Source organism: Drosophila albomicans, chromosome X, assembly GCF_009650485.2.
Source record: "Drosophila albomicans strain 15112-1751.03 chromosome X, ASM965048v2, whole genome shotgun sequence".
Classification (NCBI taxonomy): Eukaryota; Metazoa; Arthropoda; class Insecta; order Diptera; family Drosophilidae; genus Drosophila; species Drosophila albomicans.
The window spans coordinates 17,104,438-17,128,117 of record NC_047627.2 but is presented as its reverse complement, the minus strand read 5'-3'; the positions used below and the strand labels follow the sequence as shown (position 1 = coordinate 17,128,117).

Genomic DNA, 23,680 nt, shown 5'->3' with positions numbered 1-23,680 from the left:
ATGGCCGACAAGAAAGTCAAAAAAAAGTTACGGTCATTAATCGGTAGCATTGATTTTTTGTGCTCATTTTGTATGGGGCTGGAGCTGAGGTTATCGTACTTTTTCTCAAATATCTCAAAAACGAAAAGTTTAAAAATTATGAATTTTTGAGGGTATATTTATAAAACAATACTCTATAACTTGTTATAAGCCGATTTGGCCGACAACTCGTCAAAGCCGAGATATTTGCAAAAATGTTGCTACCCCAATTTTTCAATCACGATTTTAGTGCATAAATACTACATGAAATTTGACGAACATGGATTTAATAGAAAGATAATTTAATTTTCTATTGTTTTGCATTCAAACTTTTTTAATTTTAGTTTAAATACCACGTAAAAAGACGAAAATAAAAAGTTTTTTTTAGCCGATATTTTTTTATCGATATGTGACGCTAAAGTTGCGGAGCTATCTTGACGCACATGTCCCATTGTCTGGCAACTATAAATGCTGTAAAATCGATAGATTCGATTGGCAAACCGGCAAACTGAAATATGCGGAGAAAACAATAGAAAAATAACAATTGGTAAATTATAAAATAGTTTGCATTCGTATATAAAAATGGCGCAATCAAGCTCAATGAAATTGCTGGGCGCACGCAACATGAGTTGCATTGTTGAGCGCATGGAGTGGAACAACAAAATGGATCTAATTGCCTACGGCACCGAAAAGGGTAAAAACAAGTGAAAACCGCGTTCCATTACTTATGGTGATTACATTTTGCAAATTTTGTGTGTGGCAGGTGAAGTGATCATACAGCGCCTCAACTGGCAAAAGATTGTCACATTCCCCACGCCCGGTGAAGATGTGCGAGTTCGTTCGCTTAGCTGGCAAATGGATGAAACCCTCTTGGCCGTTGGCTACAGTAACGGGAAGGTCGCTTTATTGGATGCGGAGAGTGAAACGATTATATCGGGACTGATCTATGAGGATGACATCAAAAAGGTGTACTTTAGCAAAGCGATCAATTGTCGCGAGAGTCTCGATAGTTATGTATGCAATGACAAGGATAAACACAAGCGTTATTTGCCCAAATTGCCGCCGCTTACAAATATTGATCCGTGTCTAAAGACGTTGGATCAAAAGTGTTTCCCCAAGGGATCACCATGTTTCCTAGTCGTCATCATGCGCAGCGGAAAAGTGCATCTTCTGCTATTGGGCGCCCTGCAGGCGGGCAGTATGGATCTCACCCAGCATATTCTTCATCCTGAGCACTTTGATGTGTACGATGTGCGATTGAATGGGGACTTTAATGCCATCTATGCGCTCCTGCGGGATGGACAACAGCTGAAGCTGCTGCATTTCCACAATCAGGTGCTGCAGGACAGCATCTCACCCATGCTAGAGCTGGCCTCACATTGTGCTCACATCCTGGAGACCAAAAAGTAAGCGTATGCCTTTTGAATTTAGTAATTGATTTAATGAATTTCTTTGCAGCTACATCAATGATACACAACAATGCCTAACGGAAGCCTGGGAGACGGTGCAACTGGAGATGGACAATAAGTTAACCAAATATGCCAATTCACAGGCCTATGGGATGATATCAGCAAACTTTCTGGAGCTACTCGTTTTTGGTTATGCCACTTTGGAAGTAGAGGAGTTTCTCTTCGAGTGCGTATACTTTTACTTTATTTGGTACACAATTTGTAATATGCTGTTTTGCTTCTAGAACACTGACGGAGAAGGTCTTTAAGAAGATTGCCAACTCGGTGGATTTGAGCTTGAACAATCTACAGGGTCTGGTTTTTAAACAGCTCAATGGCGCCGCCATCAATATGTTCTACTTTCTCAACACTATCGCCGGATTTGGCCGCATGACGCACTTCTTTGACGTGAGCTGAAGATTAAATTATATTTAATTCCCTTGAATTAGAAAATAATATTTGCTTTATAGGCTCTCATCTCGCCGGATGTGGCCAGTGAAGCAATGCGCGCCTGCGGCGCCTTTCTGCTCAAGGTGCATGAACTGCAACGCACCATTGACACGCTGGTCAATGACATGAAACTATTTCACTCCTGGATCATCTTCACCATCCTTCGACTGTCTAATCAGGAGATTCCCGATGACATGATATTTTCGGGCAAAGAGAATGAAGCGCTTGTCGAATTCTTTTGTGCCATGGAACCCGAACTTCCCGATCCCGAATTGTGTGGCGGTGACGATGATACTGCCGGGGAGAAATGCATCGATGAATCCTGCTCCGAACCAAGTCCCAGCGCAATGTTGGCAACGCGCAGCAAATTCAATTTGGAACGCGTTGGACAATATCTGGAGAATTCGTATTTAACGCAACAGCAGCCATTGCATGTCACCGAGGATCTGTGGTCAGAGCTGCTCGAGGAGAACGAATGCCTGGGACAGTGTCAGCTGTTTGTGCCACACGACAAGAAGCTGTCACTGCTGCAGCAACGAGACAAAATGTTCAATGCCATCGATGCTGTCTTTCACAAGCCGACAGAAAGTATTAGTGCAAGCTTCAAGCTGACCACAGCTGTCATCTGTGGGGATCTGCCACAATTTGCCTGCGAGCCATCTGTGGAGCTGGATCAACCAACAGATCCGCAGTCCAGCTATGATTTCATCAATTGCAGCTATCATGTCAATGAAGTGAGCAAATGTGATATGCTGGCCGTGACCGTTAGTTGGCATGAGGCAATGGTGCTGGAGTTTAGTCGCGCCAACGATTACTTATTGCGTTGCACACGCGTTCAACTGTTGCCGGGTCCGTTTACGCCACAATTGCACGAGGATTACTATAATCTGCGCTTTGTGGATCTGCAGTTCTATAATGAATCTTTCATTTCGATGCTGGCACAGACGACGACGCCCACACCAGGCGTGCGACCGCACAGTTATTTTGTGCAATTCTCATTAAGCGCCGCACGCAATCAGTGCACCCAACATCAGTTGGCGCCGTTGATGAAGCTACCCGAGGCGACAGTGACACACAGCATCCATGATATACCTGATGCGGCGACGTTTAAGGGCTTGGATGGTGTGTGCGAATTGCTGGCTGTGTCGGGTAGTCGCAAGGTGGCCACTGTGCTGTCGGATCGTCGTCGCAAGATGACTATCTTTGAGATGGAGATTGAGGAAGAGGAGGACGACACGGAAATGTCACAGGCATCATTCCTGGACATCAGCAAAGACTCGGTGTTGGCAGATAAAACTGATGCGTGATTATTTTGGATTTTTTGTTTATATATTTTATAAAAATTGAATTAATACAAAAAACTGTATATAAACAAGAAGCAATGTATGGTTTCATTTTCCGTAGGGAGTTTGCAATTTGAATTGCGCGCCCGACCGCAATATCTGGCAACTCTGCACGAAAAGAAGCAATCGATAAATTTCGTGAGCGCTAAGATTAGAAAATATAAAATGAAATAATGTTATGGTCTTGATGTTGATTTGTTTTTATTATAATCTTTACTTAACAAAGAGAACTATGATATAGTATAATTAAAAATACATTTATGTACAAAATATGTGAAACAAGCGCTTGCCATTTCGACGGAGCAACTAAGTCGTTATTACATTGGAGTTGTTTGAGCCACAAAAATGTATGTATTAAATTGTATTGCTAAATCTTGAGTGAAACAAAAGAATCATAAACAAAAACTACTGAACTGAACTCAACTTGTGCTAAATTTGTACAAAAATTTGATGAGAAAAACGAGCCCACGAACGAGCGTTTTGTTGTTGTTGCTATCTCGCTCGCAGTCAATGATACGCCATCTCGCTCTTACACAAAAATGATGCTAGTTACGTTTTTGTTGGTTTGGCAAAAAGTGTGTGTGTGTGTGTGTGTGTGTGTGTGTGTGTGTGTGTGTGTGTGTGTGTGTGTGTGTGTGTAGTGTATGTGTCAAGTGGGCATCTAGTGGATTGAAGTATAGGGACTAACTAATCTCATACTGATATGCATCATCGGAGTCCTCATCGGTGGACATGTCACGTTTGCGTCGCCGTTGCTCGCGTTTGCTCAGCTTCTTAGCTGGCGCTGGAGCAGGAGTCTCCTCCTCTTCCTCCACCACTACATCCTCGACTGTCTCGACAGTCGCTTCTGCGGCGGCCGCCTCTTCCTCCTCCTCCTCTGCCTTCTTCTGCGTCTTGACCAGCTCGCACAAGTATTTGTAGCGCACCAAGCACTCCTCTTTGCTCTTCTCAGGCACGCTATTCGCAATCTTTTGCCAACGATCGCCACCTGCGTTCTTGCGATACTTGACAATCGCCGCCTCCAGTGCACGCTGCTGCTCCTGTGTCCAGTTAGTCTCCGGTATCAACATGCTCTTCTCACTTGACGTTGGATTGCTGCTTGTGCTTTTCACCTTCTCCTTGCGCACCGCTTGCTGTGCATCCTGCACAATGTTCTCGGCAACGCTGTCGGTTTGGCCAGGAATGCGATAGCCATTCTCCTTCATCTTAGCAGCCATGAACGTGACCTCTTGCACACTGCGATTCATGGCCTCGGCAATGGTGTTCCAACGACTGCCGGCGCCACCAGGATACTTTTTCACCAGGCGTATGAGCTCTGTGAGATCTTCGTCAGTCCAAAAGCCGCCGCTGACAGTGCTCTACAAAATATACAATATAAGAATTTAGCAAACAAATTGAACTGCTTTTGTGGTAGAGGAAACCTTTTGGGAGGCGGGACGTATGGCATCCTCGTCGGTGAGTTCGCGTGCCTGAATCTGTGAGTAGCCACGCAACTCTTCCGCCGTCTTCTCGGGCGCTTTAGAGTTCTGCTTACGCTTACGCAAATTCTCCTTGTGCTCCTTACGTAGACGCACTTGCTCCTCGGCCTCACGTTCTAGCTCTTCCTGTCGACGCGCTGCCTCCAGTTCCCTGCAACGAAAGAGATTTGGTTAGGAGACCGTTTTTACATAAAATTAAGCGAATATGCTTACTGTCTCCGCTTCTCAAGCGCCAATTCCTTCAGCTCGTTGGCCTTGCTAAAGGCATTCTTAATCGTACTCGGCAAATGCCAAATCGCCATAGGGATTTGAATGGGCAACGTGTTGAGCAGCGATGGTATAGGTATCTCACTGAGTATTACATCCATATCGATGGCCTTGTTGCGTTTCTGCAGCTTCTTCAGTTTGCTGCCAAACACCTGTTCCGCGGTGTATTTCTTTTCTAGATACGCAGCCCAAGCGAACAAATATTGCCCCACCGTGATGATGAGGAACAAGATGAAAGCGCCCTCATACAGACCAATCTTGCGCATGCGACGATAATAGTATAAAGCGGACTTCCAGTTGGGCATACCGTCGCGCAATACTTTATCATATTTCTCACGTTTGGACCCATCCTTCAGCACCTCGTAGATGGAGACGAGATTGCGAAACTGTATGTTCGCATCTTCGGCAGGATTCTTGTCGGGATGCAGCACTATGGAGAGACTGCGAAAGGCGCGTTTTATCTCACTATTCGTGGCATTCTGATTGATGCCCATAAACTCGTAGAAATTGCGATTGACCTCCTCCACCAAATCGAAGATTTCCAGCTCCTCGGAGTGCCAGGCTGTCGTTGGGCCCACAGCGCATAACAGCAACAGCAGGATGCCGTATCCAATGGTCACGGCATGCAATTGCATTCTTCTCAGATTTATTGTAAAACTATCAACAACACAAAATTGACTGAAACCAACCTTGCGACCGATGAGCGGTTGAGACCACCGCACGCACACACAAACTCACACACAGGGGCAAACCCGCACACGCACGCACGAGAAACGCGAACTGTCAACGTCAAAAGTGGCAACGTCAGCAGTAAACAAAAACAATGTGCGGCACAGTGTTGCCATATCAAGGGGAATCCAGGGAATGCTTGCGAGATTTTTGATTTATTATTTAATTATTCTTTTTTATTATTATTTTTTACAAACAGCTTTTCATCAAGTTTATATTTAAAAATAAATGCAAAATGTAATCTTAAAAAATCAATTCAAAAATGTTGTAAATCTTATCTAGCTTATTATATGTATGTGCATTGCTAACAAAGCCAAGTTTAATATGCCTCTGTAGCTATAGTTGAAAATAGAATTATATTGTTATTTATATTGTAAATAATTAAATACAAAATTAAACCTACAAATAACGATTAACGCAAATACACCTCTGAATTTGAAGGGCTGGAAGAAACAAAATGCCAAAAGCGGCTGTCAAGTTATAAATGTGGTATATATTTTTTTTTAATGCAATGTGCAAACCATTTTTTAAACAAAAAGGTTATTTAAATAAAAAAAACTCGTTATTGATTGCAACAAAGGTTAAAAAAGCAAGAGCGCACAGAAATTCAAACTGTTTTCAATTTGCAGTATATATTGCGGTATACAGCTGCGGTATGCTAGCTAGATTTGTTAACGGTCACACTGTCGCCACTGCACACAACCAACCAACCTAGCTAGCGCTATAAAAGATTTGCAAAAGACGAAAACAGTGAAAGCGGGTGTGAAAAAGCAGGCGAATAGAGATAAGAAACAAAACTAGAAAAGTCAACGCAAGCAGCAGCGGCGCGCCGTCAAGACAGCGCTAGCCGCTGGGGCTGGTTTTAAATGGATTAAGTGTTTTGCCTCGCACATCATCAAGCAGCGAGCAGAGATAACAATAAACGGGGGTTGTGGGGAAGGGGCAAAAAACGAAGCGCTGCTATACGGAAGGAAACACAAGGGGAACGGAAACTACAACGGGAACTGGAACCATGTCTTCGGCCGTCAATATACAAATCGTGTCAATGCCAAATCTGGCGAAGATCGAGAACTTCTTGAAAGATGTGAGCTATCGCGAAACGATCGAATACAGCGCCAACTTCAATACACGCCTCTGTATCGAGCGGCGATTGCGCTTGCCGTTCCTCGATCCGCAGACGGGAGTTGCGCAAAACCATTCGCAGCTGTTTATGGACAAGCGACAACGAATGCCGGGCTTTCGTCAGGGCCAAATCTACACGTATCCCGCGACACGATGGCGCAAGAGTCGTCGTCAATATTTGTCCAAAATGTACAGGTAAGTGATCCAAACGATTATCGTTCATCACATACTTATACTCTTTAATGTTGCAGCAGCACACACAACAACCACAATCATAATCACCATAACCATAACAACAACAACAACAATAGGTTTCCCGAGCGTCCGTTTCAGGCGCTGCGCAAAGAGCATGAAGCATTGGTGGCCAGCGGCATTAATATTGGCGGCGTTGGCATCACTGGCTTAGGCATTGCTGGCAGCATTGGCAGCATTGCTAGCGGTGCCAACAGCAGCAGCTCAACGCTGAGTCTCAACATGCTGACAGGAGGCAGTGGTGGAGGAGGAGCAGGCGGCGGTGGCGGCGGCGGCGGCACATCGACAACGCCAACAGTGCTGAGCACGTTGCATAGCGATACAACGCATGACTTTAATGGTGCATTCAGTATGGAGGAATCATGCTCGCTAGGCGCCGCCGGCGGCGACACTTCCGACAGCAAGGATAGTCAATTGCAAACCCAACAACAACAGCAGCAGCACCACCAACAATCATCAAAGGATGAGCTGCCCAAGGAGTGGTTCTACGATGAAATGGACATGAACGATGTGGACTCACTGGAGGAACCAAAATCACCGGCCGACGATGAATACGACTATGATCCGCGCTATGGCAACAAGAAGCGACGCAAGCGACGCCCCGGAAAACGGGCCGCAACAACACACACTAGCGGCGACACGTCCAGCGCTGGCAACAGCAGCGCGGCCCGACGACGCAGCGCAGCGACACGAACGCGTATCGCGACCACAGATGCCGCGCTCGATGCCTCACTGGATGCCATCGAGGCGGGCGAACTAGGCGGTGGCAGCGGAGGCGGCTCATCAGCCGCCAATAGTGGCGGCGGCGGTGGTGGTGGTAGCAGCGGCCGCCGATCTCGTGTGGCAGGCGGCACACGAGGGCGACGACGTGCCAACAACAAGGCTGGCACAATGTCAAGCGGCACAACGTCTAGCGGTGGTGGTGTTGGTGGCGGTGCCGGAGGTGGTGCGAGTGGCATGCCCAACAGCAGCAGCAATACATGTGATCCGCCCAGTCCGGGCCTGGTTAATGAGCCGCCATCGTTTGAGAGTGCTGCTGCTGCTGTAGGTGTCGGTGTAAGCGGCGTTGCTGGCGAGGATGGCAACGCACATTTGCGCAATTATCGCAAGTATCTGTAACATCATCAGCAACAGTAGGTGGCACCTACAGAAGCAACCTGCCAATCAACCAACTAAGCAACCAACCAACCAACCAAGCTAGACCTTTCATCAATCTATCTACCTACCAAACTATAATGTATAACTACGTATCTGTTTATTGCATTCGTTTCTTTAACGGTGATTACTATCTATATATTTTTTGCAAACATACATAATATGTAATTTAAAGTTAGTTTAAGGCTTAGTTTATTAGTTCCTTATGCAAACGACCCCCACCCCAAAAACCACAAACCCCCAGCACATTAATTAAAAAAGAAAACAAAAAAAAAACCAAAACCTAACTTGCAACAAGCACAACACATCCAAGCAGGCCAGGCCAGGCATAGATAAATTCTAAGTAATTCTACTGGTAAACACAACAAAGCAAAAACTCTGTCGCCTATTCATCTAATTGTACGTTCCCATAGCCAATTGATTGTTGATCTTATCTAAAGTATAAACACAGACACATATATATCTAATATATATATATAGATATATATATTAACATATGCAGCAACTTTACTTAATCGCAAATGCGTCCAATTTACTCGCAACCTCTTAACGGTTTTTCTTTCATTGCCGCCACATTTAAAATATTTCAAAATTTTTCCAATTTCTTGATTATGTTTCATCTATTTCTTCCTCTATTGTAGTTGCAGTTTATTTAATTTATATTTAGTTGAAATTTTTTTTTTTTAAATCCATTGGCGTAATGTATTCTTAGGAAGTGTGGTAGGGTTTTAGGGTTCCAGTCCAAGTCCAGCGCGAAATACAATAGAAAAAACATAAAAAAACAAAAAAAAAATCAAAAAACAAAAGAATACAAAAAAACTAAAAGATTTCGTAAACCAAAATTTTTTCTCTAGGAGTAGTAAGTTTCTTATGGAAAACGAGAGAGAGAGCTGAAATACAAAATAATAAAAAAAATACAAAACTGTGTACATTTTGAAGATCAAAGACAAAATTCTAATAAAAATGAAAAACGAAAAAAAGAAAAGAATTACAACATGTTTGGAAACGCTTTTATACAAAAATTTTTACAATTACTTAGATCTGGACTATATATACAATATTGTATGTATGTATATGTAGACTAACCACCAAACTTGGCTGAAAATAAAAACACAAAACATTTTTATGATAAAGAGCTATTTATTGTATATATAAAACTCGAAATTATAAAAAAAAATACTTTTTTCAATCGATCATAATGTTTGTTTTTTAATTGAAAAGGCAAAAATTGTACCCAAATATGATGTTTTATTAGATATAATTAGAATTATTAGCAAAATCTAGTGAAATCTTCTGAAAATTGCGAAGAACATCGATTTTATTTGATATAGTAAATTATTCTGTCAACCAAGGCAAGATAAGTTTCACAATGAACAGTTCCCGTTGGGGATTTACCATTCAATGATCATATGGCACTATGGTTGACAAAATATCAATAATGTTCATACTTTTACTTTTCCTTCTTACGGCGTTTCGCTGATGTGGATGTGGATGGTGCTGTGGTTGGCGAGCTTGACGGGGATGTGTTGGATTCACGCTTGCGCTTGTTCGTCTTATGTTTTGCTAGCTCCTCGTAAGCTTCAATGATTTGTTGACACATGGCATCCGGATCGGGAAACTTTTGAGCGCGTGGCGTACGCTTTAGACCAGACCAAAGCGGACGCTGCTCGCTCACAACTGTTGTGGGTTGGATGGCGAAGGATAGCTCGAAGGCACCGCGTCTCGGAGGCCCCAGAGCGTTAAGCTGCAACTGGAGTTGGAACTGCTGGCCGGCATCTTGCAGACGTGTTTGCAATGCCTCATGCAACTCCTCGGCGCGGCGACGAAAGACTCGTCAAGAGCGACAGTGTTCGATGTAGAGTACAGGTTTATCGGGATCCAGAGCGACAGCCTCCTCTGGTTGTGGTTTTGCCTGAGGCAAAAAATTTATAATGAAATAAATGGAATATACTTATTAATTACTTACACGAGTGGCTGCAGCTTTATTACGTTTTGGGGGCATCGTTTGCTACGAATATGCAAATGTGAACTAAACTTTGAAATAAAATAGCGCGCAGTAAATGAGCTCAGCTCAACTTCGATTGGAATATCGATAACAACACTCAATATACACTCTTTGCGGGCCGATATCGAATTTTAAAATATATATACTTTAGTATATCTATATATGTATGTATAAGTACCTTTTAAATATGAATTATTGGATTTAATTAAATAACCAATTGTAAAATTTATCGATAAGCAACAGCTGTTCTTGGACTGCAATTACATGTAAATGAAGCTGAAAAACATCTGGCAGCACTGTTTGTTTGCTATCGCTTTTCTTAAGTGAAAAATAGGTTTTAGATAAATGCATCCAAATTTAAATAGACAAATGAGAGAAAAGAAGCAATTACCCTTTTAGAGATTGAAATATCGCATAAAAGTGAGTAATATAATGTGGCGAATTCTATAAGAAGTGGATTTCATTCATAAATCGCCCAAATTGTAGACTCGTGCAGGCGAAATTTCTCGTGGAGGAGACACGTTGTTATTGGCCTCCAATGCAAGTCAATGGACGGCCCAGAAGAGCTGCCACCTGCGGCGCCGTCTCCAAAGCCCCGCAAACGTCTGAAGCAACATTCCAACAAGAATAACGCGCCGAACGGTGAGGAAAATGAGACTGTGAAACTGTTGGAGGAAATGGGTATGGAGGACGCTGAAGTGGACGGTGTTTCGCCAGCATCGAAGCAGTATCGGCGCAGTGCGCGTAAAAAAACTATAAAATTCGATGTGCGCGATTTGCTCAAGAAAAATCGCAAAAACCACAAAACACAAATTATTGATGCAATATCAAAAACAGCCAACAATTGTCCAGTAGAATCGGTCGATAAACATGCAATAACAACTGCTGGTATCGATGCGATTAATGAATTGAAATCGATAACATCTAACAATCTTCCAATTAGGGCGATCGATGAACATTCAATTGATCAATTCTTAATCGAGCTTCAGAGTGTGGGCAAGAAAGGTCAATCCCTTCCACGCAATGTAAAAGCCGGCAAGCAGCCGCGGGTGCGGCTCAAGGATGTAGCACTCAGTGACATTGGCAAGGCGGCAACGGCACGTTACAACAGCAATAATGTGGACTCGGAAACGAATTCGACGACAAGCTTCTTAGCGGAGGATGCAGGAAAGACTTCATGTTGCGAGCCCAGGCGAAAGCTGCGCGTATTAATCAAACGCATGACGTTTCCTCTAAGCGAGGGATGCAACGAAAAGCCACAATGGCAGAAGGCCATGGTGGCACAGCAAAAGAATAAAAAGGAGGATGACAGGAAGGAGTCAATTGAATTGGATAATAAGTTAAACAAACCGAAAATACAGCCAGAGACTGATGCTAATATTGATAGTGTTAAGACTAAGACTGAAATGACAGTAGATAGTAACGACGATTCCAGTTCACGGGAACACCAACTAGCAGAGGAGCAAGCAACAGAAGCAAAGACAGTAGAGGCTGAACAAATCCTAACCAAAAATGACAAGCAACAGTTGGTGATACAACAAATGAAGTATGAGGATAAACACTTAACAAAAAGACGTAGCAAACGCTTCAATTTCGACAACTTGGACAAGAAGCTGACACTGGAGGAGACCTTTGCCCAGATTGCGGCAAAGAGTACGCAAAGTATTCAAAAGACTGAGCTACAGAATTCAACGCTTCAAAAAAGCCACAACAATGATCTCTCGATAAACTTGACTAATAATGAAGATGATGATGATAGTAATAAGAACGAAGTGTCTGAGCGAACGATTCAATGGGACAATGTACAGGACGACAATAAGGAAAGTGCAGAGCATGTAATTGAAATGACAACAACATTACCTAAAGTTCCAAAGCCCAATGATGAGGAGGAGAAAGTGTGCCAGGAGGTGAATGCGATTGAGATAGAGATAGAGGCAAAGTGCACCGCAGCACTGGAGCTGATAAAAAATGCTGATGTTCCTATCACTTCAGCTCCTTGCATTCCAGCGTTGGAGGCAGAAGATGATGCTCAGCAAGCAGCAAATGATGCTCAGCAAGCAGCAAATGATGCTCAGCAAGCAGCAGATGATGCTCAGCAAGCAGCAGATGATGCTCAGCAAGCAGCAGATGATGCTCAGCAAGCAGCAGATGATTCTCTCCAAGCAGCAGATGATTCTCAGCAAGCAGCAGATGATTTTCGGCAAGCAGCAGATTATACTCAGCAAGCAGCAGATAACTCTCAGCAGGCAGCAGAAGATTCTCATCAAGCAACAGATGATTCTCTCCAAGCAGTAGATGATTCTCGGCAAGCAGCAGATGATTTTCAGCAAGTAAGAAGTGATTCTCAGCAAACAGTAGATGATTCTCGGCAAGCAGCAGATGATTCTCGGCAAGCAGCAGATTATACTCAGCAAGCAGCAGATGATACTCATCAAGTAGCAGATGATTCTCTCCAAGCAACATATGAATATTCAACACAAGAGCTGCGGACTACAATTACCGTTGCCACAGAGGAGTTGCCGACGGTAGAGGCTACACTAATTAAACTGGAGCCAGCTGAGACTATTCTCACTGGTCTCCATTTAAAAGAGGAAGATGCCAGTCAAAAACCAGACAAGACGAAGAACAATATAGATTTCAAAAATACAGAAGAACCAGATAGCATCAAAACTAAATCCGACAATCAAAATAGCTGCATAACAACGCCGACTCCTCCAGAGACGCCCACGCAGTTGCACAGCAAATGCAAGGGCAGCAAGGTGAGGCGTTCAAAGGCACACCGGAAATGCATAAGAGCAGAGAAAGATGAGAGAATCGGTGATGAGACGCTGTCGGAGTCGGAGGCTAATACCGGACTGCCCACGCCCACAACCGAGCTGGATGCCGAGGAATCATCGAAGTTTGTGAAGCAGGAGAAAACAAATGAGCTTGCGCAGCATGTGGCCAACATAGAGACGCCCGCCACAACACCAATCAATTCGCCGCAGGACAATGACTCGCTGACCGACAGCTCATTGGCGACAGGTGCTGTGCGACGCTCGCATCGCATCAAGCGCAAGAAACCAACGGTGCCGACTGTGCGCTTGAGCGGGGAATCCTGTGAAGCGGCGCCAGCACTTAGCATGGCCGAACAGCTGGCGCAGCTGGCGGAGATGGATGTCGTCAATGCGAAGTTTATGCGTGACGAGGGCTTGAGCACATTTCAGTTGCTGCGCGACAATTACTATCGATGTGCCCGGCAGGTGAGCGAGGAGAATGCGGAGATGCAATGCGATTGCGAGGATGCGCTGCTGGATGATCATCAATGCTGTGGCAATGGATGCATAAATCGCATGCTTATGATCGAGTGTGGACCACTCTGCTCTAATGGACGTCGCTGTACCAACAAACGCTTTCAGCTCCATCAATGCTGGCCATGTCGTGTCTTTCGCACCGAGAAAAAGGGTTGCGGCATCACGGCGGAATTGACCATACCGCCCGGTGAATTCATCATGGAGTATGTGGGCGAGGTGATCGATAGCGAGGAGTTTGAGCGACGGCAGCATTCGTATTCGCTGGATCGCAATCGACATTATTACTTTATGGCGCTCCGTGGCGAGGCGATTATCGATGCCACCGCTAAGGGGAATATATCGCGTTACATTAATCACAGCTGCGATCCGAATGCGGAGACCCAAAAGTGGACGGTGAATGGTGAGCTGCGCATTGGCTTCTTTAGCGTGAAACGAATTGAGTCGGGCGAAGAGATCACCTTTGATTATCAGTATCAACGCTATGGACGCGATGCACAGCGCTGTTACTGTGAGGCGGACAATTGTCGTGGCTGGATTGGTGGCGAACCCGACACTGAGGCTGATGAGGGCGAGCAGCTGGTCGAGGACGAGGAGCCAGAGCAGGAAGATGAAGAGGAGCAGGAGCAGGAGAGCGACAGTGTCGAGGATAGGGAGATAGACAAAGTGGCCCACAAATCAAAGTTGCTGCTGCTTTCCAAGAACAACAGCAGCAACAAGTTACGCACGAAGCCAACGAAGCAATTGCGCAAGTCGCGCATCAAGCCGAAGGATCGCGAATACAAGGCCGGTCGCTGGCTGCGTCCGACGACTGCTGTTGCCATCGCAGCGAAGCAGCGAAATGCCGAAGATCCCGATGTGCTCGAGCAGCTGTCGCTGTTGCGTCGCAGCGGCCTCAAGAACCAAGCGGACACTTTGCGCTTCTCGCGTTGCATGGTGCGTGCCAAGCTGCAGACGACGCGCCTCCAACTGCTGCAGCTGCTCGCTGGCGGCGAGCTACCATGTCGTCGTCTCTTCCTCGACTACCACGGCCTGCGTTTGCTGTACGCCTGGATCAGCGACAGTCAGCATGGTCACGATGCTCAGCTGCGTACAGCGCTGCTCGTTGCCCTCGATGCATTGCCCATTTCCAATCGCACCATGTTGAATGACAGTCGTGTCTATCAGAGCGTGCAGTCGTGGAACAGCGATGATGGGGGTGACACTGTTGCCAGCCAGCTCCTGGTCAAGTGGAGCGCTTTGCCAGAAGTCTTTCGCATACCGAAACGCGAACGTATCGAGCAGATGAAGGAGCATGAGCGTGCTGCCGATGGCCATGTGACCACAGCGCTGGAGGATTCGCATAGCAACAGCGCCGGCGCCTGTGCCACGTTCAGCAGTGATCCCTATCGTCAGGATCGCTTTCGTCGTGACCAACAGCCCAACAGCAGTCGCTACGATAAGCAGGCTAAGCCGTCGCCACGTCTCAGCAGCAATTCCAATTCAAGCAATGGCATGATCGAGGGTAACAACTTGGCTAAATCGGAGGCCAGACGTCGCTGCGACCCAAGAAACAACTGCACCATGTCCAAGGAGCTGCGACGTTCACTCTTTGAACGCAAGGTGAGTACATGTCTCCGATAGTCGATAGTTTTGTTCGAAATCATCGATAGTAAACACCCGAAATATAAATATTTTTCTTTAAAAATCTCGTACAAAGTTCGACAGTAAATGTTATTGAGTATTTAACACTGTAATTCGTTACAAATGTTATTTATTAATTTTAACATTTTATAAGATAAGGAACTCGTAATTCTCTAATTAGTTGCCGCTTAAAAAACTTAGCTCGAAAGTCCTTAAATTGGAATTAAAAAAATGGATTTGGTTTTATAAGATATTAAGGAGGACTACAGTAATTTCCAAATGGATCCATAGAGCTTATCTTAACCTTATTGCACGATCTGTTGTTAAATTTGGTTATGCAGCCTCGGATTTTTTCGTAACGTCAACTTAGACTCACGTCGGCTTTCCCTTTCTTGACAGGTGGCGAAAGATGAGGCGCAAAAGCGGGAATTCAAGGACGAGCGCCGTGAACATGAGATGCGTTGCGAATTCTTTGGTGCCGATCTCAACACAGAGCCCAAACAGTTGCCATTCTATCAGAACATCGAGACCAGGCAGTGGTACAATAGCTACGACGAACCGGTAGCCACACCAAAACGCCTCGGAGATGCCGTCAACAGTGAGGATGAGGTGCTAGCAGGGGCAAACAATTCGTCTACGATGGAATACAGACTGCCGCCTGAAGTGGAGCCACTGCCGCTGTCTTGGACGTGGAGTATGACCCCCGATGGGAGCATCTACTACTATCATCTGCGGGATCGTGTACCTCAATGGGAGCCACCAAATGCCGAGCAGCGCAAACAAAGGCTGGTCGAGGATGACGAGCTGCCGTCGACGACGACGACAACAATAAACAATAAGTCGAGCGTGAATCAGGAGAGTGTGAATGATCACGATGATTTAGTCGCTATTGATGACAAGCTTGTGAGCAACATGAATGAACAGCAGCTGGCCAATTATATCGATGTAAAAACCAAGGAGCGCCATCAAATGCGCCTTGAGCGTCTCGTCAGCGTGCGCACGATCAGCCCGGTGCCTGAGGTGGAACGTGTGCATAGTCAGCCGGAGGCACACAAGTATAAGGAGAACAAGGAGATTATACGACGTCACAAGGAAGACTATCACAATGCCGTAGACAATCAGCAGCAATTCAATAGCAATAGATATGAGAAAGTCAGTGGCAATTTGAAACCTCCGCAACTGACGCTGAATCCTCCCATTTCCAGCAGCAACGGCTTAAAGGAGTTGCCGGCAAATGAGCAGCTCAAACTAATCCCTCACCTGAGCCTTGCCGAGTCGAGTCCCAGCTGCAGCAAAACTCTAACGCTGAGCACCATCAGTAAGCTTCCCATGCCTCCGCTTCCACAAGCCTGCTACGACCACGATGGCAGCATGAAGCGCAAGTTGCCCGAGAGCCAGCCAAAGCATTGCGATCGCGATCGCGAAAAGAAACGCAGAGAGTGAGTAAATGTAGTATGTGCAGTGGTTGACAATTGATTTCCACTATAACTATTTTCTTTGCAGGCCACTGAGCAGCACCGCCAGTGGACGCGAGGCGTGTGAAAAGTTTCGCTCTACGATCAGCGGTCTGGTAGCCGAGTATCTCCGCCCCTTTCGCAAAGAAAGCTGCCAACTGGGACGCATCACCAGTGACGACGACTACAAATATCTCATCAAACGCGTAAGTTTAAGATATGTGTTGTTTAGAGATTAGTATGTAAATAATCTTTATATTTCCTTTTTATGAAAGCAATTGTGCTCAAGCACGTTCGAATCTTTGGTATTTAAATGATTCAGTAAACGAACTGGATCTTGAACACATGTGCATTTCATTTTGTAATTCAAATACAAATGCTTTCCATGCAACTAATTTGTTTCTTATTGATTTAATTGCAGCTAAGCCAACATATAACCACCAAAGAGATGCGCTGCTGCGACAGCACCGGGAATCCGATGATATACTCGGATTCAGTTAAGTACAAGTCCTACGAATTTATTAAGCAATACATGCGCCAAAAGGGGCGCATTTACGAGAGGCCAGAGACTGAGCTAGACTATTAATTGCCAGCCTAATAGTCTAGTAGTAATCGAGTCTCAACACTGAACATACTACGAGGACAGATCAACAGCAGTATAGTATACAGCAAAAAAGCAGAAGATTTATCGCATTAACTACCAAAAGAATCAAATTACATTCATTTTAAGACTTAGGTTTAGATTTTAAGTGGGCTTTTTACCCACCAAATTGGGTATTGCAATGTGAATAGAAGTTTTGAGTTAATTTATCACTTTTTTTTTGTTATTTTATTTGTATTTGATTGAAGAAGGAATGGAGCTTATTTATATTTTGTTGAGAGATCAACAATAACGAGAGTGAAAAGAACAACAGAAAGTATAAATATTAAAAATATATGAAATCATTTTTGAAGTGGTAACTGATCCAAGAAAATGTTTTTCTCTTTTTATTGAAATCAAATAATTTAACGTACACACACAACACATGACTATTGTGTCGGGAGACTCGTGTTGTCCTGTCCTGTCCTATCCTGTCTAGTTGTCCTACTTCTGAGTAGCAGCTGCTGTTGGTTGAGCTTCGGCTGCTGTTGCTGCTGCTGATGGTGTGCGATTGGCATCCTCGGGTTTCATCGCCGGGAACAGCAGTACCTCCTGCAAAGCAATTAAAAATCTCTTATTAGCACGGATCAAAAGACTAACAAAGCAGAGAGAACAAACCTTGATGTTGTTAGAGTCGGTAAGGAACATGGTCAAACGATCGATGCCCATGCCCCAGCCGCCAGTGGGTGGCAAGCCATACTCGAGGGCCGTACAGAAGTTCTCGTCGACCATTTGGGCTTCATCATCGCCGGCAGCCTTATCGCTGGCCTGCTGCTCAAAGCGTTCGCGCTGCACAACCGGATCGTTCAACTCTGTATACGCGTTGCACACTTCCTTCTTGGCCACGAACAGCTCAAAACGCTCGGTCAGGCCGGGCACACTGCGATGGTATTTGGCCAGCGGGGACATGATTTGAGGATGCTCACAAATGAATGTGGGATTAATACATGTCTCCTCAATGAAATCCCCTACCAGTTTGTCCAGCAAACGAGCCGTGGTACGTGGCGCCGGGCATTCCACCTGATGTTTGATGCACAGCTGCGACAGAAACTCATTGGTGGCAGCGCTATTGAATGTATCGGCTGCTGGGAATTTGACCTGCAGCTTCTCTTCAAGCGTTTGGATCATGGAGACACGCTTGAAGGGTGGCGTGAAGTCCAGCTCCTGTTCGACACCATCGGGTCCATCGGGATGGTATTTGATTTTGTAGGATCCATGAATGGCCTTAACCATGCCCGATATCATTTGTTCAGTGATCTCAATGAGATCGGAGTAATCAGCATAAGCCATATAGAATTCACATGTGGTAAACTCGGGATTGTGTGTTAGATCGATGCCCTCATTACGGAACTGACGACCAATCTCATAAACACGATCGAGGCCACCAACGACGAGCATCTTATGATACAACTCGGGCGCAATGCGCATAAAAAGATCCATTTTGAGTTCGTTGTGATGTGTGACAAATGGCTTGGCCGTTGCACCGCCCGCAATCATGTTCATCATGGGCGTTTCAATCTCCAGGAAGCCCAAGCGATCCAAAAATTGACGCACAAACGATATTATCTACAAAGATACGTTGCATAAATTGATATATAGTAAACTTTGCCGTAATATCACATTATAAAAATGACGCTTACCTTGGCACGAATCTGGAAGGTTTCGCGCACTTTGTTGTTGAGAATCAAGTCCAGATAGCGCTGACGATAGCGAGTCTCCTTATCCTTAAGCCCAAAGTGCAGATGTGGCAGCATGTGCAGACATGGCGACAACAGTTTCAGTTCCGTGGGCATAATAGACAGTTCACCCTTCTTGGTTTTGCCGGGATGTCCGTTAACGCCAATGATATCACCACGTCGCAACTTAGCGGTGTCGAGCTCAAATGCCGATTCACTCTTATAAGACTTGGCGCTGGCCATCACCTGCAGTTTGACTCCTTCGCCACGCAAATCATAAAAGATGAGCTTGGCTCCAGATTCGCGTATGGCATGAATGCGTCCGGCCACACTTAAATTGACCTGATCCAGCGTTTCGCCATCCTTGAGCTCATTGTATTGGGCAATGAAGTTTTCCAGCGAGATGCTCACATGGAATTTGTGTGGATACGGATGGTTGTCTGGCGTTTGCTTCAACTCAGCGACTGCAGTAGAGCGCAGCTTGAAATACTCATTGGGTGAGATCTCCTCCTCCAGTTCAGCGGCCGTTTTCTTCTTTTGTCCAGCCTCTGGCGCGGCAGCCGAACGTGTGGCATCCTTTTCGGCCTTCTCCTTGGCCTTCTGTTCTGCCTTGAGGCGGCGCTTCAGCTCACTGTAAACGAAAATGGAAAACAACAGTTAGAAATTCAGTTAACTGGTTTGTGGTACCAACAGTTTTGTGGCTTTGCTGGGCGCCAGTTGAATGCCGCTCATGTGGTGGCATCTGAATTTCGCTGCTGTTGTTGTTGTTGCTGACAGCTGCAACATCTGCTTGAATGCGCAACGTGTCCACATCGTGCAGCTCAAAAGCATTTTATTCTTGGGTTTTTTTTTATTTAATTTATTGGAGTTGCAGGCGGCCAACCGATGAGCAACGAAGCAGTTCAACTTAACCTCACTCGCACAGCTTTGTACTTTTGCGTTTTTGTTGGGCACCGACACAACAAGAAATCGCTGTAATTTGTTGACAATTTACTTACTTTTTCGACAATTCACCAGTTGCAGCAGCCATGCTGTTTGGTCTATACTTTCAATTTCGCGGCGTTTGAAAAGAAAGCTCTAAAAGCAATAACAAATACCCAGATTTCGAATGCGCTGCACAGGAAGCGTATTGAAACGATGGAACTACTACACAAAAAATATATCGATAAATGTATGATACTGCTGCGTTGCCACTCACAACACACTTGACCTAACACATGTGTGCAGTGCACTACTAGTTGCGCCAGCTGGTATGAGCGAAGCTTTTACTTTCACAGTCTGGCAACTTTGTTTTGGCATTGGCAATCTGGGGATCGTTAGAGCACGAATTTTGTCGTATCATTATTATGGCAATTATAAAAATTTTGCGAAATTCAGTAGGCGTGAAAAATGTGTCAAAAAATAAAAAAAATCATTCGTTGTCTGTATTTAACATAATGACTATCAGTTCATATAACGCATAATATTTATTTGCAAGCAATTAGAAATAATTTTGGTATATAGGTCTATTTGGAATAAGTCGATTAAGCTAAATCTTTTACAAATATAAATTTAACATAAACAAAAAAAAAAAAATCCAAATTCGCATATTGCGTGAACATATTGGCATATGCAGTAGTGTTATATTGGGCAATATATACAAAATTGAAGCGATCGGGAAAGTGAAAATGTGGTGGTTACACGATCTTAGGCTGTTGCAGTAGCACGCGACACGTGTCACGCATCACGCACACATCTCCAATCAGCAGGTGAAATTGTGCCGGGTTGTATAAAACAGTGATTGAGCAAAGCTTGTAGAAAAACAAAGAAACCAGCAAATCTACCGAAGTAAATGTTATTTTGAATAGTTATCAAACGGCATAAACGAATTATACAATTCACCATACAAAAAAAAAAAAAAAAAAATACTAATAACAAATTGCAAGCAGCTTACATATTAGCCAAGCCATGGTGACAGTTGGACTGCTAACCCGATTCCTGGGAAGTGGCAGCAGCGGAATCAGCAGCGGCATTGTCTGTTTGCGATTATTAAGGCGCCTCAACAGCCCGACAGTCAGTCTTCAATTAACTCCACGATGCCTCAGTGTGCTGGGCAATTTGAATGGCGGCAAATGCAAATCAACGACGACGACAGCGACAGCGATAACGACACCAGGAACATGGCCTGCATCAACAATATTGTCACCGCTGCTATTGGCCAAATATCGCAGCTATGCGCGACTGAGCACCAAGTCAACGGTTCAATCCAGCTCGACGGCGAGCAAAACCGAGACCAAATCCTCATCAACGGCCACTGTGACGTCCCCCAGTTCAAGTTCAACGGAACTGTTTGGCGAGGCAGCTAACATGGGTCTGTTTGCCAAGTTCAAGCACATGTACAAACAATATTGGTATGTGCTTATCCCAGTGCATGTGCTGACGTCAATTGGCTGGTTCGGCGGTTTCTACTATTTGTCCAAAAGGTAAAATAGCATTACTTTTTCCACCACTATCCACATGGTTCATCCATATTTCTATCTTTTCATTTAGTGGTGTGGATGTGCCAGCCCTGCTGCAGTATTTGCATTTGAGTGAGACGATCATTGAGAAGGTGCAAGGCTCTGATATGGGTCACTATGCCATTGCATACCTCTGCTATAAAGTGGCCACGCCAATTCGCTATGCTGTAACGCTTGGTAAGTCGCCATCGTAAGGCTTAATTGGAATACAAATCTATTATTTGCATTCGCAGGCGGCACCACGGTGTCTATCAAATATCTTGTACAATGGGGACATATCAAACCGATGCCGACCAAGAATCAATTGATCAAAATGTATGAGGACACAAAGGCAACGCGTGCTAACGCCAAGAGCCACAACAAAGACGAGCATCACAAATGATAGCTGTCGATCTTGCCGTCGTCGGTGGCCCGGCTTAGGGCGCCGAAATAACACCACCTCGTCACAACAACAACAAACTGCATCATCGTCTGCTGTTGCAATTGTTGCATTGCCATGCGGCACAATTCAGTTGGCTAGTTGTATTATCTGTTAAGCTGTTTTTTGGTGCATACTCGTTAGCCCGCTCGCCCCAGCAAACTTTTTTGAAATTAAACTCTCGACTCTCTTAGACGCTCTATTGTTGAAACAATTGCCACCAGATCGGAAGTAAACAACAACAATAATCCTAGCATACTTCATACATATATATATATATTTTGTAATACCATCAATTTGCATAGTTTTTGTGTTTATGTTGGTCTTGTGTGTTAGTTACGAAACCGTTGCCCGCTGCCGGCTGCCAAAAAAGGAGCACCGTACTCACACACACATAACCAAGACATTTTTGCGCACACACACAACCAGAATAGGGCAGCCTCCGATACAAACAAGAAGTGTAGTATATAAATATATACATACATAAACATGTATATACTTATATATATATTTTGTAAATGTAATTTAAAAAGTTATCTAAAATAAAAATGAATACAAAAATCACCTGATCGGTATAAAATGAAGAAACATTCTGTACTTTCAATTTGTCGCAAAAGACATAAATTGTGAAGTGGCGCCATCTATTTGTTGTTGCACTGACGATCTGAATTGCCACAGCCTCAAAGTATGCCACAAAAATTATTTGCATAGGTATTGTGAAAATGTCCCAAAACACAAAATAATAAATTTCTCCGATACTAACAGTACAATTGAATATCCTACGGCCAAATTAAGAGACCTATTAAAAATATATCGTTGCGCACCAAGTTCAGCTTGTCCCGAAAATCATTGAATGACAATAAAACGCAAAGTGATTCGATTTTGTTTTTGCATTTTATATTTCGTTATCATTTTTTTGTTTGTTTTTGTGTTTTTATTTATTTTTTGTTTTGTTTGTAACGTTAGTAAAATATCCAACAATTATAATTGTAACTAATAGTTAAGCCAGAAAAAATATATATAGTAGTAGTTGTTTCTTCTTTTACAAATAAACAATGTGTCTTGTTCTTTTTTTGTTTTGTTGTTTTGTTTTTAGTTGTTATGCTCTGTGTAGTTGAGTGTGTGTTGCGAGTGTCTCTCGTGTCTGTTTGTATCTGTGTGACAGTGTATCTGTGTATGTGTGAGTAAGTGTGTGGGAGTGTATCGGTTTAGTTAATAGTAGTAAGTAGTATGTAGGTAGGTAGGTGTATTGTTTGTTGCTCGCACTTGGAAACAAGTTACATTATGTACACATATATTTAGTTCGATCTCTCTGTTTCTGTATTGGTGTTCATCTCATATAAAGTTTTATCATTTACATAAATACAATACAATAAATAAATAAATAAATTATATAAATTAAATAGGCAACAAACTATAATCATAAAGATTTAGGGTTTCTCGTAGGCAACTTTTAAATATGCATGTGTGCGGGGAAAGGAAGGCGAAAATCGGATTACACAGAAAATAAGTATATTTTAACTAAAATAAGTATGTATAGAAAAAAAAACAAACAAAAAAGTTATATGTAAATATATATATATTAAACAAGGTTCTCCATTAAGTATTTCGTATGCTGATACGAAATGTAAATTTGAGACTAGTTTGGATTGGATTGCTTGATGGTATATAAATAAAACAAAAAAAATCAAATAAATAAAAACAAATAGAATACAAATTTGAAACGTAATTTTTTTTAAGGTATTCCATGATGTGTTTAGTTTAGTTTTTTTTTTTCTTTCTTTCTTTTTGGTGTTCTCGTGCTATTCTCATCC

The 23,680-nt window shown here is 43.8% G+C and overlaps 7 protein-coding genes across 9 annotated transcripts; 4 read left to right on the top strand and 3 right to left on the bottom strand.

Moving 5' to 3' along the window:
- Positions 1 to 477: 477 nt before the first annotated feature.
- Positions 478 to 3,247, top strand: LOC117570571 (anaphase-promoting complex subunit 4). Its single transcript, XM_034252310.2, has 5 exons — positions 478 to 712; positions 782 to 1,424; positions 1,477 to 1,653; positions 1,712 to 1,874; positions 1,937 to 3,247. Exons 1-5 carry the CDS (start codon positions 601 to 603, stop codon positions 3,221 to 3,223), a joined length of 2,382 nt encoding a protein of 793 aa, XP_034108201.1. The 5' UTR covers positions 478 to 600; the 3' UTR covers positions 3,224 to 3,247.
- A 194-nt stretch (positions 3,248 to 3,441) lies between these two features.
- LOC117570577 (uncharacterized protein F54F2.9) lies at positions 3,442 to 5,807 on the bottom strand. The gene is made up of 4 exons (XM_034252333.2): positions 5,694 to 5,807; positions 4,951 to 5,640; positions 4,681 to 4,888; positions 3,442 to 4,617 (listed from the first exon to the last, which is right to left on the bottom strand). Exons 2-4 carry the CDS (start codon positions 5,637 to 5,639, stop codon positions 3,943 to 3,945), a joined length of 1,572 nt encoding a protein of 523 aa, XP_034108224.1. The 5' UTR covers position 5,640; positions 5,694 to 5,807; the 3' UTR covers positions 3,442 to 3,942.
- Positions 5,808 to 6,406: 599 nt separating this feature from the next.
- LOC117573380 (uncharacterized transmembrane protein DDB_G0289901) lies at positions 6,407 to 9,184 on the top strand. 2 transcript variants are annotated; one of them, XM_034256556.2, is made up of 2 exons: positions 6,407 to 7,050; positions 7,110 to 9,184. In XM_034256556.2, the coding sequence occupies exons 1-2, from the start codon at positions 6,746 to 6,748 to the stop codon at positions 8,224 to 8,226; spliced, it is 1,422 nt and encodes a 473-aa protein (XP_034112447.1). In that variant the 5' UTR covers positions 6,407 to 6,745; the 3' UTR covers positions 8,227 to 9,184. The 2 variants fall into 2 exon arrangements, with proteins under 2 accessions (XP_034112447.1, XP_034112436.1); XM_034256545.2 differs by having other exon boundaries at positions 7,107 to 9,184.
- A 528-nt stretch (positions 9,185 to 9,712) lies between these two features.
- On the bottom strand, positions 9,713 to 10,264 carry LOC127565516 (selenoprotein BthD-like). The gene is made up of 2 exons (XM_052004311.1): positions 10,252 to 10,264; positions 9,713 to 10,092 (listed from the first exon to the last, which is right to left on the bottom strand). The coding sequence occupies exons 1-2, from the start codon at positions 10,262 to 10,264 to the stop codon at positions 9,713 to 9,715; spliced, it is 393 nt and encodes a 130-aa protein (XP_051860271.1).
- Positions 10,265 to 10,507: 243 nt separating this feature from the next.
- LOC117578108 (probable histone-lysine N-methyltransferase CG1716) lies at positions 10,508 to 17,303 on the top strand. Its single transcript, XM_034263285.2, has 5 exons — positions 10,508 to 10,687; positions 10,754 to 15,159; positions 15,580 to 16,619; positions 16,684 to 16,840; positions 17,056 to 17,303. The coding sequence occupies exons 2-5, from the start codon at positions 10,816 to 10,818 to the stop codon at positions 17,218 to 17,220; spliced, it is 5,706 nt and encodes a 1,901-aa protein (XP_034119176.1). The 5' UTR covers positions 10,508 to 10,687; positions 10,754 to 10,815; the 3' UTR covers positions 17,221 to 17,303.
- Positions 17,304 to 17,568: 265 nt separating this feature from the next.
- LOC117578110 (lysine--tRNA ligase) lies at positions 17,569 to 20,131 on the bottom strand. Of its 2 annotated transcripts, none has more exons than XM_034263294.2 (4): positions 19,949 to 20,131; positions 18,915 to 19,581; positions 17,893 to 18,840; positions 17,569 to 17,826 (listed from the first exon to the last, which is right to left on the bottom strand). In XM_034263294.2, exons 1-4 carry the CDS (start codon positions 19,978 to 19,980, stop codon positions 17,719 to 17,721), a joined length of 1,755 nt encoding a protein of 584 aa, XP_034119185.1. In that variant the 5' UTR covers positions 19,981 to 20,131; the 3' UTR covers positions 17,569 to 17,718. The 2 variants fall into 2 exon arrangements, with proteins under 2 accessions (XP_034119185.1, XP_034119184.1); XM_034263293.2 differs by lacking the exon at positions 19,949 to 20,131 and adding an exon at positions 19,642 to 19,798.
- A 195-nt stretch (positions 20,132 to 20,326) lies between these two features.
- LOC117578117 (uncharacterized protein C18orf19 homolog A) lies at positions 20,327 to 23,535 on the top strand. The gene is made up of 3 exons (XM_034263302.2): positions 20,327 to 21,412; positions 21,480 to 21,625; positions 21,682 to 23,535. Exons 1-3 carry the CDS (start codon positions 20,898 to 20,900, stop codon positions 21,828 to 21,830), a joined length of 810 nt encoding a protein of 269 aa, XP_034119193.1. The 5' UTR covers positions 20,327 to 20,897; the 3' UTR covers positions 21,831 to 23,535.
- The last annotated feature ends 145 nt before the right edge of the window (positions 23,536 to 23,680 follow it).

Coding starts and splice junctions, on each gene's coding strand:
- LOC117570571 (XM_034252310.2), top strand. CDS start 601: ATGGCGCAATCAAGCTCAATGAAATTGCTGGGCGCACGCAACATGAGT. Junction 713..781: donor TGCCTACGGCACCGAAAAGG/GTAAAAACAAGT, acceptor TGTGTGTGGCAG/GTGAAGTGATCATACAGCGC. Junction 1,654..1,711: donor GTAGAGGAGTTTCTCTTCGA/GTGCGTATACTT, acceptor TTTTGCTTCTAG/AACACTGACGGAGAAGGTCT.
- LOC117570577 (XM_034252333.2), bottom strand. CDS start 5,639: ATGCAATTGCATGCCGTGACCATTGGATACGGCATCCTGCTGTTGCTG. Junction 4,889..4,950: donor GCGCTTGAGAAGCGGAGACA/GTAAGCATATTC, acceptor CTTTCGTTGCAG/GGAACTGGAGGCAGCGCGTC. Junction 4,618..4,680: donor TACGTCCCGCCTCCCAAAAG/GTTTCCTCTACC, acceptor TATATTTTGTAG/AGCACTGTCAGCGGCGGCTT.
- LOC117573380 (XM_034256545.2), top strand. CDS start 6,746: ATGTCTTCGGCCGTCAATATACAAATCGTGTCAATGCCAAATCTGGCG. Junction 7,051..7,106: donor TATTTGTCCAAAATGTACAG/GTAAGTGATCCA, acceptor TTAATGTTGCAG/CAGCACACACAACAACCACA.
- LOC117578108 (XM_034263285.2), top strand. CDS start 10,816: ATGGACGGCCCAGAAGAGCTGCCACCTGCGGCGCCGTCTCCAAAGCCC. Junction 16,620..16,683: donor CGCGAAAAGAAACGCAGAGA/GTGAGTAAATGT, acceptor TTTTCTTTGCAG/GCCACTGAGCAGCACCGCCA. Junction 16,841..17,055: donor ACAAATATCTCATCAAACGC/GTAAGTTTAAGA, acceptor ATTTAATTGCAG/CTAAGCCAACATATAACCAC.
- LOC117578110 (XM_034263293.2), bottom strand. CDS start 19,781: ATGCTTTTGAGCTGCACGATGTGGACACGTTGCGCATTCAAGCAGATG. Junction 18,841..18,914: donor CCTTCCAGATTCGTGCCAAG/GTAAGCGTCATT, acceptor GTATCTTTGTAG/ATAATATCGTTTGTGCGTCA. Junction 17,827..17,892: donor CCGACTCTAACAACATCAAG/GTTTGTTCTCTC, acceptor ATTGCTTTGCAG/GAGGTACTGCTGTTCCCGGC.
- LOC117578117 (XM_034263302.2), top strand. CDS start 20,898: ATGGTGACAGTTGGACTGCTAACCCGATTCCTGGGAAGTGGCAGCAGC. Junction 21,413..21,479: donor TTCTACTATTTGTCCAAAAG/GTAAAATAGCAT, acceptor CTTTTCATTTAG/TGGTGTGGATGTGCCAGCCC. Junction 21,626..21,681: donor TCGCTATGCTGTAACGCTTG/GTAAGTCGCCAT, acceptor TTGCATTCGCAG/GCGGCACCACGGTGTCTATC.